General features: G+C 44.8%; 1 protein-coding gene across 3 annotated transcripts; it reads right to left on the bottom strand.

The window, feature by feature from the left end:
• Positions 1-1,955: 1,955 nt before the first annotated feature.
• NOL12 (nucleolar protein 12) lies at positions 1,956-13,948 on the bottom strand. 3 transcript variants are annotated; one of them, XM_066596404.1, is made up of 7 exons: positions 13,879-13,948; positions 13,058-13,164; positions 10,746-10,851; positions 9,445-9,493; positions 7,925-8,067; positions 5,618-5,706; positions 1,956-3,025 (listed from the first exon to the last, which is right to left on the bottom strand). In XM_066596404.1, the coding sequence occupies exons 2-7, from the start codon at positions 13,126-13,128 to the stop codon at positions 2,851-2,853; spliced, it is 633 nt and encodes a 210-aa protein (XP_066452501.1). In that variant the 5' UTR covers positions 13,129-13,164; positions 13,879-13,948; the 3' UTR covers positions 1,956-2,850. The 3 variants fall into 3 exon arrangements, with proteins under 3 accessions (XP_066452501.1, XP_066452499.1, XP_066452500.1); XM_066596402.1 differs by lacking the exon at positions 13,879-13,948 and adding an exon at positions 13,620-13,680; XM_066596403.1 differs by lacking the exon at positions 13,879-13,948 and adding an exon at positions 13,331-13,592.
• Between the last annotated feature and the right edge of the window lie 475 nt (positions 13,949-14,423).

The raw sequence follows: 14,423 nt of genomic DNA, 5'->3' as shown, positions 1-14,423 counted from the left end.
ACCTTTGTACAGCTTTGCTGACTTTACCATTTAAAAAATGTGTTGCATTTAATTTGTGCCCGGGGTTCACTGCAGATTTAACCTGATACAATGAATGGGTGAAACTCGACAGCATTTCCCCAACATCAAAGCAAACACATGATCGGCGACGTCAATTCTGTAAATGTTTGAATTATTAAGATATCACATTATCTACACTGCATGGGGAACATGGCTAAAATACAATGCCACAAAAAAGTGAATCAAGAAGTTGTATGTACCCAAAAATGTCATCAATAAAAACTACACCTCACTCCGTGGGAAACAACCCCTTACATGGACGCCTACGGTGGAAAATAAAGTTATGGCAGAAGATGGCGGCAAAGTAATTTTTAAAAATATTTTTACAATTAATAAAGCAAAAATAAATAAAACTATATGAAATTGGTATTGGCTGTAATCGTACAGACGCATAGTGTTAGGCTGAGCTCACATAGCCTGCTGCGGATACCAGCGGTGACCCTGTGTATGGCCATGAAATTGTACTGTACATGACCCACGCACCGTTACATTTCTCGCACCATTGCTTAGCGATGATGCGGATACCTGCATTCCATACACAATGTAATCACATATGGGCTGCGGGTATATCCACGACCATAGTGAACAATGAGCTCAACGTTGCAGATTTACGCGGTAATATAGTACATGCTGCATTTTATTTGCCGCTCGCGGATTACGCACTAAAGTGATTGGAACTGTGTAAATCAATGCATTTGACGGATCTGTGCATGACCGTGGATCATACGCTTATGGAGTCTACAATTCATATCTGTTGTGTGAGACTAGTCTTAGGTGAACATGTCCTTTTCAGCGCAACCTGCATGCCATGAAAACAAACACCCCCCCCCCCCCAAAAAAAAACAAAAAACTACAGTACAAATGAGTTTTTTTTTCAGCCACTTAATTTCTAACAAAGTTAGGCCGCCTGCAGACGGGCGGAAATCCCGCTGCGGTATTTCCGCCACTGAAAGCCTGCATAGGAGTGCATTACAATACGCACTCCTATGCAGACGGCCGCGGTTTGGCCGCGCGAAATCTCGCGCGGCAAACAAACCGCGGTATGTCCTATTTTTGTGCGGGGCCTGCACTCAGCCGGCCGCCGGCTCCGGTCTGCGCGGCAGCCGGCACATGAAGGAGCAGGGGCCGCCAGGCGCGGGTGAGTACGCGCTCGTCACTGCAGGCTCTCGGGTCGGGTCCCGCGGCGAGAATTCTCGCCGCTGAATCCGACCCGCTCGTCTGCAGGCGGCCTTATGCAATACATTTTACAGTACATCAAGGGGGTCGTACCGTGATATATCTTCTATCCAAATGATAAAGGATGACTTTATGATCATTGGGGTCCCACAGCTGAGATGCCAACAATCCCTGCAGGAATAGGGACAGAGTATGAACTCTTGGCCAGTTTCAACACGGGTCATTGAAACAGATGGAGCTACAGCGTTCATGCACTTCCTCTGCTCTATTCATGAATGTCAGAAACCCATTTTCATGTTCAGCGGTGGTCCCATCCGTTGGACCCCACAAATCCCCAATACTGTGATAACGTTATGTCTTGGTACAACCATTTTAAACGATACCATTAAAAAAATAAAAAATTCCAATTGTCTTATAATAAAGCCATCCTACATCTATAGCGATCGAAGATGGAAAAAAGTTACGGATCTTGAAGAGTAGCAAAACTGAAAAACATCCGGTCTTCACGAGGTTAAATGCTTACCGAGAGGAGGGCAGATGCATATGATAGAACAGCCGCTGGTTGGGGATGTACATGTGCATCATTGGAGGGCACATTTAAATGAGATATTTAGTCCGAGTATGCAAACACTATTAAATGTCAAAATTCAAGTATACAATCCTCAACAGCTACATGATGAAACAGCCGAGCAGAAAACATTACAAACAATGTAACAAAATGATTGTAGAAACAAGTGTATTTTTATGTAACAAGTAATATTGGTGTATACTCAGAGATACAAAAAATGCATATTAGAAAACTGCTGAAATTGACGAATAATTCCCCTTGCATAGAGGTAATCACAAAGCACTCAAGGTGCCATCCATTTAAAAGGGCAGCAGCCGCAGCGGACATCTATAATGAGGGTCATGTTGGCAGTGGCAGCTGTTTAATTATCCATGCACACCAGTGATATTATCTTCCCTGCAGGAGGCAGATGCAATCCCAGAGTATATAAATGTACTATGTATGCAGAGATATGGAACGTGAGCCTGCATACACATCACTCCATAATAACGGATATAACCGCCACCTCCCTGAACAGTTACCTGCATGGTGACACTGCAGCGGCCTCTTCCGTTCTACACATTTTGTTGCCATCTGCCAGGGGACCTTTGAGTCACCAGGTCACCTCCCCTTCCCCATCATTGGTTAGAAAACAGAGAACAGGCTGAATAACCAAAAACAGGACGATGATGGATGAGAAATACAAGAAGGGAACAGCATGTAAAGCCTTCACCATTATATTCTCCCATTCATACATAAAAAAAGTGAATAAAAGAGTGCGAGTACTCCGGCGCGGCTTCTCAAATGAACGCCACAAAACGTTTTAGTTGTAATGTTCAGTGACACCAATTCTCTCTCATCAAGTCTTCTGGAAGTTCTGACTCAATGAAGGCACATTTTCATATTGCAAAGTCCTTAAAGGGTTATAGGGGAAAACTTACTGATCGGTTGGGGTCTCAGGATTGGTGGGGGTCCTAGTGGTCGGACCCCACCGCTCAGTTACTTCTTCCCTAGCCTGTGCATAACCAGCTGAGTTGGGAATAACCTATAGTTTTTACATTGTAGATCTAGTTTAACTCTTTGTTCCTTCCACTCCGACTTCCAGTTTGCTTCCTGCGCTGAGCTTTGCTTGTACGTCCACTTGTTTTGGCCGCTGTTTGCTTTTTGTCCTGTAACTTTTGTGGGCGCTTGCTCGGTTTACGTTGACTGCGAGCGTGGAGAGACTTGGTGAGACTGCAGATCCTATGGAGATCAAGTAGGTTTAATTGGGTTACAAAGTATAGAACTGAAATGGAGCCTCCAAGTCCTAGCTAACATTTAAAGTAAAAGGCCATTTAACATGGGACGATCATGCAAAAACTCGTTCAAACAAATTAATTTGTGCGATAATCGTCACATCTAAATGCACGGTCATCGCGCGCCATTTGTTCGCAATTTGCTCACTTTCAACCAGCATGAAAGTCATCGCTTACTCCTCGCTGAGTGTAAACGTTCCCCATAGAAGGTGAAGCGCTGAGCGAGAAGCCCACGACCAAGCAGCGATCTGCCTGTCTAAACACTATGCATGAGTGCCAACAACCTAGCGGTGATGTCTAAATGTCTGCATGAGCGCTGACAACGAAATAGGACATGAAACTATAACGCAAGTGATGTATCTAGCATCTTTGGAGAAAGTTCAAAACTAAAAAGTAACCTTGACTATCCAGATTTTACTGGTGGTTTCTCTCTTCAGTCACGGTCGGGCCCTCAGCCTTAACAGTTACTAGAGTTCCCATCCTCCCTTTAATAGTATCTCTGGAAATACTCCGCTCTCCAGTATAGCTATGCCCAAAAGTTACCACAATATAGAAAGACTGACAGTAAACCATTACTACTCTCTACCTACAGAGGGCACTAATGCGTCTTGATAAGACTACACAGAAATACCAACATTATTAGCGTGTATCACTACCATCAAAACTCCAGCACATCCCCAATACAAATCCATTTCCTTTCACTCCATCAGAAGGAGTTCTGTAACTATTTACAACAGTGCATATTCTGCTATAGGAAGACAAAAACCCAACAACCTCTACAACTAATAAAGAGCTGCTGGGAATTTGATTTGATTAAAACAAGTGCGCCCGGTAATAGTATAGATTGGGCAATTGTTGTAAAGACACACAAGATGGGGGTTTAGCATCCGTAAAGGTATCTGATGAACACACCAGTCGTCAGCTATGTACTACAGAGATCTGTTGGACAACATGAATATCCCGAAGTAGTCATCAAATTGAAAATAAATAGGAATGACAGTTTTTAATGCCTAAAAGTACTTCTATCCAGACCTACTGATACAGGTTTTCTGGTATTAAGCCACTGATTTACTATTCCTAGGATAGGCCGTGTGCGAGTGTGTGTGGGCGACTTGTCCATACGTACAGTTGTGCCCGGTAACAGCAGAGCCCTATTCACTTTATACAGTGAAAGAGAGACCAGAGATCTATATAGTCTGCACAATCATCTGTTCTCGGTCCAATTTTCAGCCCCTTAAAGTGACCCTCTGGGCCAGATGGAACAATACCTCCGCAGCGCCACCTATTGGATGGCAGCATTCCTGTAAATCAATGTCCGACCCTTTATACACGTCTTCGCAACAATGATTGGGGATTGAAAACCAAGCCAGAAGCCATACACAGACAGTTGTTTCAGGGTTTTTGCCCCTAATCTAATAGGTGGCGCTGCAGAGGTATTGCTCCATCTTCCTTATTTGCATATATTTCCTAGAGGAGCATGGATGGCCTTATAAGTCTCATCACTCACCTTCTTGGTGCGCTCCCTAAGGAGAGGACACCCTTCCTGACCCACGTCACAGGACTCTCACTAACAAAGCCAGGATCCTACTGCACACTGATGAGGGGCAAAAACCCCGAAACAGCTGTCTGTGTATGGATTCTGGCTTAGTTTTCAATACCGACTCATTGTTATAAAGACCTGTATAAAGAGTTCGACATGGATTTGCAGGTATGTTGCCTCCCAATAGATGGCGCTGCAGAGATTGTTCCATCTTCCTTATTCTCACTGCAGATCGTACATTGGTATACATCATTAGTCGAAGACATTAGATCTGCTTTCATTGATCAGTTGTGTCCAGATAAGCTGTGCTGGCGAGTCGGAGTAGCATGTAGTGTCTTAGATTACTGATATATACTAATGCACAATGTGCTTCGTGTAGTCAGAGAATCAGTGTGGATATCTTTGTTTTTCCAGGCCTGAAAGGTCGCTTTAATATTGCATGGGTTATTCTCATCCCTGACCAGAATAGGACATACTGCAATTTTTTCAGAGCCCGCCCATGCCCCCTGGTCCCTATGAAAAGTTGCGTGTGCGAGTAGCCCAATTGGTTCTTATTTGCCTGTTTGTAGTTCTCACCTGTGTGACTAAGCTGCTATAGTCCAGGGGGCAGACAGCTTCTGACCGCTTCCTCAGTGTTCCTTAGAATGAATGTAATGTTCTTGTGTTTGGTGATTTATTATGTTGGTTGATAGAAAGGGACCCTGATCAGTGCCACTTCTCTCAACATCCCCCATCTTTTAGGACACCCGCAGAGTCCACGACACGTTTTGGGAGACGCACGGCACTTTTCATTATTGCATATAGTGGCAGCATTTCTGCCCGTGTTGGTTCAGCAGCTGCTGCAGAGATACTAGATCCAGTATACATAAAAGGGTACTGTTATATATTCTCAGAGTTTCCTGCCATCTTTAACCAGCTGGTTAGTTGTGGCCGTACTTCAGTATAACAGATTTTCCTGTCCCACAATTGCAATTATCTCCATCCCTGCCAAGTATTTACCTCTTTGAAAGCAGCGGCGCTCCGGCTTTCTTGGGTAGAGACTGCATGGAGTTGGACTGTTCCTCTTCATCCTTTCCCTCCTCGGTCGTCTGTAAGATGCAAGATACACATGTCAGACCTCTCCCAATCACATACATGTACACACCAGCTGTGTACCCATACAAGACCAAAGTATTGACGTCACTATGATTCTAGGTAGTTAATCATGAACCGTATGCTTGAGAAGTGAACAGAGTTAGAGAAGTGGTCTCTACATGTGTTTTACACATATTAGGGCCATGTTCATATGTTTGAATGTTCTCTTAATCCCTTAGTGATGAAGCCTGTTTGCGTCTTGAAGACCAACTACTTTCGGTTTTAGGCCGGGCTCACACGTATTTTACATGGATGCTGTATGCTTGTGTGATACGCTGTAACCTGCAGGCAATCAATTACATTGCCTTACACAGGTCCAGTCACATTAGCGTGTCGGAATTGCTTAATACGCGAGCGCAAAAAAGAATTCAGCGTGTTTGATTTTGCTAGGTATATGAGAGCCCATTGTAATTGCGTATAGGTGGAGTGTATAGGCGCCGTGGCTTCAGTACAATTTTGCTGCCATATGCAGCAATACACAGGATCATTCAGAGCTGTAAAACGTAGCGTGAACCCTAGAGCATTTTACGCTTATGGCCGGGTGAACCCGGTCTAACATATCGTCACATTCCAGAAGCCATAACTTTTAAAAAAATTTTCAGCAATGTAGCAGTACGAGGGCTTGTTTTTTGCGGGACAAGTTGTATTTTTTATTGCCACCATTTTGGGTACATATAATGTATTGACAGATTACATTTTTTGGATTGGAGGGGATTCCTCCATTTGTTTTTTCAATTTTTTTTTGTACTGTGTTCAGTGTTAAAAATAAATGCTGTGATAACATTACTCTCTGGATCGGCATGATTCTGGCAGCATCAAGTTTATATAGTTTTTCTAGATTTTGCTATTTTTTATACACAAAAAAAAAAAACAAAAAAAAAAAACACACCACTTTTTCTGATTGATCCAGAGATTTATTCTGATTACCAAATTTGAAGCTGAGAGGAAATCTATTTTCCCCTAAAATTAGCTTCTACCTCATTGGGTTTTTTTTTGCCTGTGGATCAAGGATACGAGATAGAACAGGATCGATGTATCTCTTTACTTGGCCTTAGACACTACTTTACCATGCAGAGTAGTATGTACAAAGTTCATCATACAACCTATTTTTCTTACGGTCGAATTTTTAATAAAGTATTAAAATCCATTTGTTGCCAACATGACGGGGAACTTTCTACACGCTGCACTTAGTAGGAAAGTATGTAGCAAGTTCCTGAGCCACCTCTAGTGGCAGCTGCAGGCCGGATTGTACTAGGCTGAACCTGCGCTATACACTGGCAGCAGCTCCGAATATACAGATAGCTACTGCAGGCAGAAAGGAACAACTTACACGTCTCCGCCTCCACAAAGAGGATTCATTATGTTATCGTGTGATGATAGATTAAAGGGGTTTTCCGGGGAGAATACTATTGATGATGTATCCTCAGGGTAGGTCATCAATAGTTGATCGGCTGGGGTCCATCGCTCAGGACCCCATCCAATCAGCTGATTGTTCGCCCGCTGACAGTCCTGCAATTAGACAGAGGTCCGAGCTGAAGCAACGCAAGTCTCTGCGCCGACTAGTCGCCGATGTAGTGGCGGGTGCTTGTAACTGCAGGCACGGCTTGTGTTTATTTCAATGAGAGCCATACCTGCAGTTACTGTACAAGCTCTGGCCACTACATAGAGGTTGGAGCAGAGACTTCTGCTGCTTCCACTCCAACCCCTGTGTATTTGTGGCGCTGTCTGTTGGCGCACTACCCGAGCTGATCGGTCGGGATCCCAAGCGATGGACCCCAGCCGATCAACTATTGATGGCCTATCCTGAGGCTACATCATCAATAGTATTCTCCCTGGAAAACCCCTTTAGGTATTAAAATACCTTGATTTCTTTTAGCCTTCCTCACCATAAGCTTACTAGCTAATCACCTAACTGGATGGGCATGCAGCGGATCTGGAGAGCAGGAAATTGGAGTATTAATTGGTATAAATCTATATTTATGTAATTAAGCAGCACAAAATATTTTAATTAAAAAGGTCATGGTTTTAAAAGTTGGACATTAACTTACACTTAGCAGAAGTCTACCAAAGCTAAATCATGAATATGGGGACAAATACTAACATGAATTTAAAAAATAAACTCCCTTTAAGGTCAATGTGCGCTGGGACGGCGAGAACATCATATAATCATACCTCTACGATACCAGGAGGCAGGAGACCCACTCCAGAAAGATCCAGTTCACTGATGGTTGTCACCGTCACAGTGTGGTTGGGGTGATCAAATATAACAGACTCCGTTTTAGAGGTCACCAGCCGCTCTACTTCATCCATCTCCTCTGTGAAAACATATGAAGTAACGAACAGATAAAGCTTAGCTTTTACATTCAGTGATATTAATCAATATTGCTGCATAGTTAAAGGAGCTTAAGCCATTACGAATGATGCACCGAGGGGGAACATTTATGAAAACTGTTCCCCAAAGTAACTAATCATAGCACAACTTCTATTCTTCAAGAGCAGAACATGAAACACAGATTGTTATGGCCAACAAAAACATGTTTGTTTTTAGACAGTTTCACAAATTCATTCAAAAGTGTTAAATTGCTTTTCTTTTAGCATCCTTCTCTGTAAAGCTGAGCTCACACAACCGCACGAGTCACGCAGGGTTTTACCGTGGAGCCGGCCTATTGCCGTGTATGGCAGCAATATTGTACGGCGCATGACAGCGTACCTCATGCATGCTGTTATGTGCAGTATTCCTGGGGATGGGGGGAGGGGGTTAAGCTTAAATTTCCTGCACAATGTAATTACATATGGGTGGCATGGATTATGCGACCATAGAGAACGATTCGCTCTCATGTGTAATACACAGCATAGTAGAACATGCTGCATTCTTTTTTGTGCTCGTGTATTGCATACATACAAATGTGAGTGAAATAGCGTAAGCTTTGCATTGGTGCAAATTACAGCATGTAATACACGGTAAACTTACACTTATGTGAGCCCGGCCTAAATCTTTGTGTTCCCCTTTAATTTTCTTTGAACCACTTTGTTTAAAATGTCAAAAAAAAGCAAACAAAACGAATAGGTCCACAGATAACTGTACATGCATCTAGTGCAGGGACATAGCTGGAATAAACCACAAACGAAACCGACATAACTATGTAGCGTTCCATTTATGTTTAAGGGGTATTCCTAAAATCATATTGGTGGCCCAGTGTGTTCTTTGTCGAAAATTATTAATCTTTGTACATATACCCATTTTTTTTTAAAGTACACCAGTTCTGACTTGTCACCTCCTAAACATCCCATCCCCACTTCTGTTTTACCTTTGCTTGCTCCTGGATATGTCCTCCAGTAGCTCCAGCATGCTCAATTAATCCTGCCTTCAATTCTATGTAATTGCTCCGTCCCCATTTTAGCACACAAGGTGAACATGTGCAGAGCAGACAGCGCCCTTTAACAGTACAGTGTGGTACTACATGTTTAATACTGCGCTGTACCAGGTTGAGCCACTCCTGGACACAAGATAATAGCGGACCTAAGTTATGATCAGATGCACTGTGTTTTCTGTACCCAATAATCAAATAAGATCCAATATTGCACATTTTCTCTGATTTAAAAAAAGTTGATCAGATCCCTTATATGCTTACGAGGACAGCCACATCTCACCAACTACAGATGTCAGCAATACCTCTGAGTCTTGTCCTTACCTAAAGCCTCTTCTCTCTCCTTCAGCATCTTCATGTATTCTTTATGTCTCTATAAAGGGGAAAAATAAAATCTGGTGACCGCCTGGAACAGAACGGACATCTCTACATTAAAGGATGCACTTCTTGCCTTTATTTATAGGTTTCAACATTCCTTGCTGACAAGATGAGGAACACTTGACCCCTTCCTGACCGCTTAACAAATATACATCATGCCGTCGTGAAAAGTGCATGGGGTGGGCTTGGGAGCCAAATCTGTTCCACACACAGTGGCTATCAACAGTTTCTGGCAGCCACCAGCAATGCCTGTGATTAGAGTCAGCTCTGATCATGGCAGTTAACTATTTAGATGCCGCTGTCAAATCTGACCATGCATCTACGCAGCGAACATGCCATCACCTTTAAGTCCCATAAACTACATCAATGGGCTCAAAGGTGAGGGAAGTTGTTTTATACTCACTGGGTGCTCCGTTCCTGCGCTGTGTCTCTATGAAGTCAGCGCGCACACACGGCTCTGTGTCAGTTCTCCAATTGATGGAGATACCAATTTTGTATTTTTTTTTACTTTTCCCCACCCACAAAAAAACATTTTTTTTTTTTTTTTAACTTCCAAAAAGAGGAGTTGCTGTTTTTGTTCTCAAAATATCTTAAGCAATTCTTGTCACAACGAAGATTAATATACGATCATTTTATTACTTACACAGTACCCTGCACGATTTATTGTGCCTGTCAGTATTATTGATAAGCTGCCTATGACAACCCAATGACACTACTTGATCTCTATTGACCGTAGCAATTAAGAGGTTAAATGGCAGGGATCGGAGTCATTACAGCTAACACCTGCTGCTAATGGCGCAGGCTCAGCTTCTGTCCCCATACATTTACTGTGCTGTGTGGGAACTGTCACCTGCCAGTAAATGTATCACAGAGTGCAGGAAAGGGATAAGGAGTGCACATTTCTGACATTTCTGTTTTAGTAAATACTTGCATTCTTCAGAACAATCCTGTAGTATCTTTTCTCGCATTTACTAAAGTAGACATGTGAGGAGTGGCGAAGTCCTCTGTACGCGGGCCGAGAGCATTCTGCCATCCGTACTGTGAAAGCTCTACTGCGGGTCCCCAAATCAGTTACCAGGAAACTCTAGTGAGATCTTCATAATGAACGTTAACTGAAACATGGTGTCCTTCCTACCTCTTGTGATTGTTCTCAGTAAGATAAACCAAGTTAGCCATTAAAAGGTATCATATCTACAGGTTTACTTGTTTTCTCTTCTCTAACATCGCACTACACTTTTTTTTCCTACCTCTTCTCTCATCTTCTTCTGCTCCTCTTTAATTTTGCGTTTGATCTCCTCCACGGCAGCTTTTCTTCTTTGCAGTTTGCGTTTGTGAAATCCAGTCAAATACTCCCTGAAACAGACAGAGGAAATCTATGAAGGTCACCTGAGGGAAGCACACAAGCTTTAACAACAAAAGGCACAACTACCTACAACAGTCTTAGGTCTCATGCCCATGGCTGTGTCGGACTCCGCCAGCGGAATATTGCAGCAGAGTCTGACACGGCGCCCCACAAAGACCCCATACTCTCTGGATCCGCCGTGAGTGTACTGTCCAGCAAGCAGGCGTGCATACGCAGTGCATGATGCGCCGGTGGTGACTCGTATTCTTGCGATACTTCCACTGTGCTCACAGCGGAAGTATAGCGGCTACGGATGGCTAACACTAACTACAACTGAAGCCGGCAGCGCTTTTTTCCATAAGAAATAAAACATACCGTGATTTCTTTCACGCTGCAGAAATCCGCAGTAGAATTCCGCAGCATGAACATTGCAATGTGTGCTATGTACTGAAGAGAGAAAGTGGAAGTATTATTTCCACTATGCGACCCTGCAATCACATGACCACCAGGTGCCCCGTTATAGCAGAGCTGCAAGGTCCTAGTAGACGCTTATCAGCGCTGTTAGTGACTATTGTCACTAGAGAGGGATGTTTTCCCCTGTAACTGGGGCTCCTATGGACGTCCCAGCTACAGTGAAAAAGTATGAAATTGAAAAGAAAAGAAAAAAAAACACCATGTGAATGCCCCCCAAAGTTCTTATATGACATCATAAGGAACATAGACAGTAAAAAAAAAAAAAATGTACAAAAAAAGTAAAGAAAAATTACAGCAAGAGGGCTATTTCAGACGACCATATATCAGCTGCGTATTCACGCCGGCCGATATACGGCGTCTCTCTCTGCAGGGGAGGAGGCTTGAAGAGTCGGCAGCAGTGCTCTGAGCTCCCGCCCCCTCTCCGCCCCTCTGCACTATTTGCAATGAGAGGAGGCGGAACAGGGGTGGGGCCAAGTTCCATGAATTAGCTCTGCCCCCGTCCCGCCTCTCCTCATTGAAAATAGTGCAGAGGGGCGGAGAGGGGGCGGGAGCTCAGAGCACTGCTCCCGGCTCTTCCAGTCTCCTCCCCCTGCAGAGAAACGCTGTATATCGGCTGGGCGTGAAAACCCGGCCGATATACGGTCGTCTGAAATAGCCCTAAGATAAAATAGGTGTATATATAAAAAAAACTACCAATGTCAACAAAAAACACCTGCCATGTGCGGCCCGTAAGGCCTCCCTCACACACGCTGCTTTTTAATGGAGACACACACAGCCGCTTGATTTTCGAGCGGAGTTGGTCTTATTTTTGAGCCGAAAGTGAAATGAGGCAAAGCACCGCGATTTAAATTGTGGTGCTTTCGGCAACGCACATGTGAGGAAGGCCTAATCCAAAACTGTACAGATTATATATCGAAATGTCCAAAACAAAATAAGGAACCAATTCCCATACTTTATTCTCGTGTTAATATGCTAATTTTAAAAATAAACTATAAATTAAGAATTTTTTTTTAAGGGGTAAAAACAATAAAGAAACTAAAAAATTTTGGTAATTTTGGTAGCTGAAGAAAAAAAAAAATGTCGGATTCCGTGGATGGGAGCCCACCTTGGAATCTCACCCTGCCAATGGCAAGAGGGCATTATGTACCCCTCTGTATCCTCTGCGTAGCTGTGCAGGTCTTCTATCTTCTCCACTGTGGAGGTGGGTGGATGCGCCGTCACTTATGCGCAGTGGAGGGGTTTTTTTGCTTTGTATTTTTCAATCTCCTGTGGGACCCGCAGCAAAATGGAGCGTGCTGCGATTTGTCTTCTAGACCACAAGGTCCGCAAATCAAATCTGCATGCTTAAATCCAGCTGCGGGTGCCCATGTCTCCCTAGGGGCGGCTTGACCTGCAGATTGTCTGCACGGATTCCGCATTTCATTTCCGCCCGTGGACATGAGGCCTTAGGGCCTGAAGAAATGGAACGAATTTGTCAGACTTTCCTTAAAACTGTGACGCTTACTTCCAAATCTGAGTTTCCTTCCGTAGCTCGGCGGTCGGATATATTAAACATATTAGCACGTTTCTCTCAACACGCATCTCTGACCTACACAACGTGTCGCTGTCAATAACTAGATCCGTCAGTCTGTGCATGAAAATGGGAGAATCACAAACCAGAGTGGGGCAGGCATTTTGGTAATCTGTAAGGAAGAGCTTTGGATAACGCTGTACACTTGTTGTGCGCGGTAATCCACCGCTTACCTTCTCTTCTCCTCATCGAACACAAGCTCTCTCCTGGCCAGAGCAGCCTTCTTCTGCTTCTTCCTCCCCATCGCCCGACTATCGCAGCGACGTCCTCGTCAGACCGACTGCAGGGGCAGAGGGCAAACAGAAAATCAGGATGAACAACCACCATAAGGCATGAGGATGAGCCCTGCTGGCGTTCTGTGGCACATGAACAGGAATGAGGAAACAGCATTCTCATGCACGAGCTACGGGCGGTCAGCGCATTTAGCGCAGGTTTTTGTGACAAACCTGATTTAAGGCTTAAATGGGCCCCTACCCTCCAACGTTCTCCCTTATCCACAAGGTCGGGACAACTTTGTCAGTGGGGGTCTGCTGTGCAAAAAGAAAACCGATCTTAATTGGTTGCTATGGGAAACGGCAACGTCACCCTTGTTTTATCTAATCTCCGTCAGTACGACAAGAGATATCAGCGAGTGCGGCCTGCGGGAAGATGGGAAGCCACCGGCTAACAAGCGGCTCCCGAGCCCCCGCACCCTTCCCGTGGTCACCCTAATTACATTCCAGCTCGGCGACTCACGTGCGCAAGGCAGCACAGACAGGCAACGTTAAAGCGCATGCGCACCCCCATCCGTTTCCGGGCTCGCTTTGATGACGCGTTTTACAGCGCGGAAACTTCCACAGCGATCACCATGGTGATGGAAAACAACAGGCGTGTCTACAATGGAGTTGTATGACGTACAAGAAGGGGCGGGGCCTCCGGGGTTGCAGGTTTTACCAGCAAGTAGCAGTACAGAAATCATCTCCGTGTGTGCTGGTGGAAGGGGGAGAGGATTTACCATGGGGCTGTAGGGCAGGTGACAGCTGCTGAAGGAAGAGGAGGCAGGGGAGCGGAGTAGATGTCAGCAGCCGCATCCCCTGAAAGTGTAGAGAGCGTTGGAAGGGCCTCATCCACTGCGCTGAGCACTGCTACAGCACGGGGGCAGGGCAGTGTTGGCCGCAGCGCCGTGAGCAGGGGGGAGGACGACAGTGTTGCCGGTGGTGGGTCGCCGATCTCTGTGTGCACGGCACTTTAGAGCCGACAGGCCAGTGGGCACAGGCAAGGCAATCAGACTTTTTGCCTGCCCTGGAGGGTGGACCTTCAACAATTCAGCTAATCGATAGCTAGGGGCGTGACAGGGGCGTTCCTTCATGCAAGCTCTGTCAAACCTGTAGCTCCCAGTGGTGACAAGGTACTACAGTACCAATCACTACTGGGTTACCACATTTAATAGCCTGCACTCGGCTCCTTGGATGTGTCCCTGATTACCCTCCGGGTGGCAGGTGGTAGACCCAAACTCTACCCCGCTGTCTCCAAGGCTGGGGCCCGCTCCTCGGACGCTAC

Source organism: Eleutherodactylus coqui, chromosome 3, assembly GCF_035609145.1.
Source record: "Eleutherodactylus coqui strain aEleCoq1 chromosome 3, aEleCoq1.hap1, whole genome shotgun sequence".
Classification (NCBI taxonomy): Eukaryota; Metazoa; Chordata; class Amphibia; order Anura; family Eleutherodactylidae; genus Eleutherodactylus; species Eleutherodactylus coqui.
This window is presented reverse-complemented; position numbering and strand designations above follow the sequence as displayed.

Bases quoted from the DNA above. Each gene is read 5' to 3' on its own strand.
- NOL12 (XM_066596404.1), bottom strand. From the start codon at position 13,128: ATGGGGAGGAAGAAGCAGAAGAAGGCTGCTCTGGCCAGGAGAGAGCTT. The intron at 10,852-13,057 runs GTAAGCGGTGGA...TGTCTGTTTCAG, and splicing joins TTCGATGAGGAGAAGAGAAG to GGAGTATTTGACTGGATTTC. The intron at 3,026-5,617 runs GTAAATACTTGG...TGATCTCCATAG, and splicing joins GCGCCGCTGCTTTCAAAGAG to GATCTGCAGTCTCACCAAGT.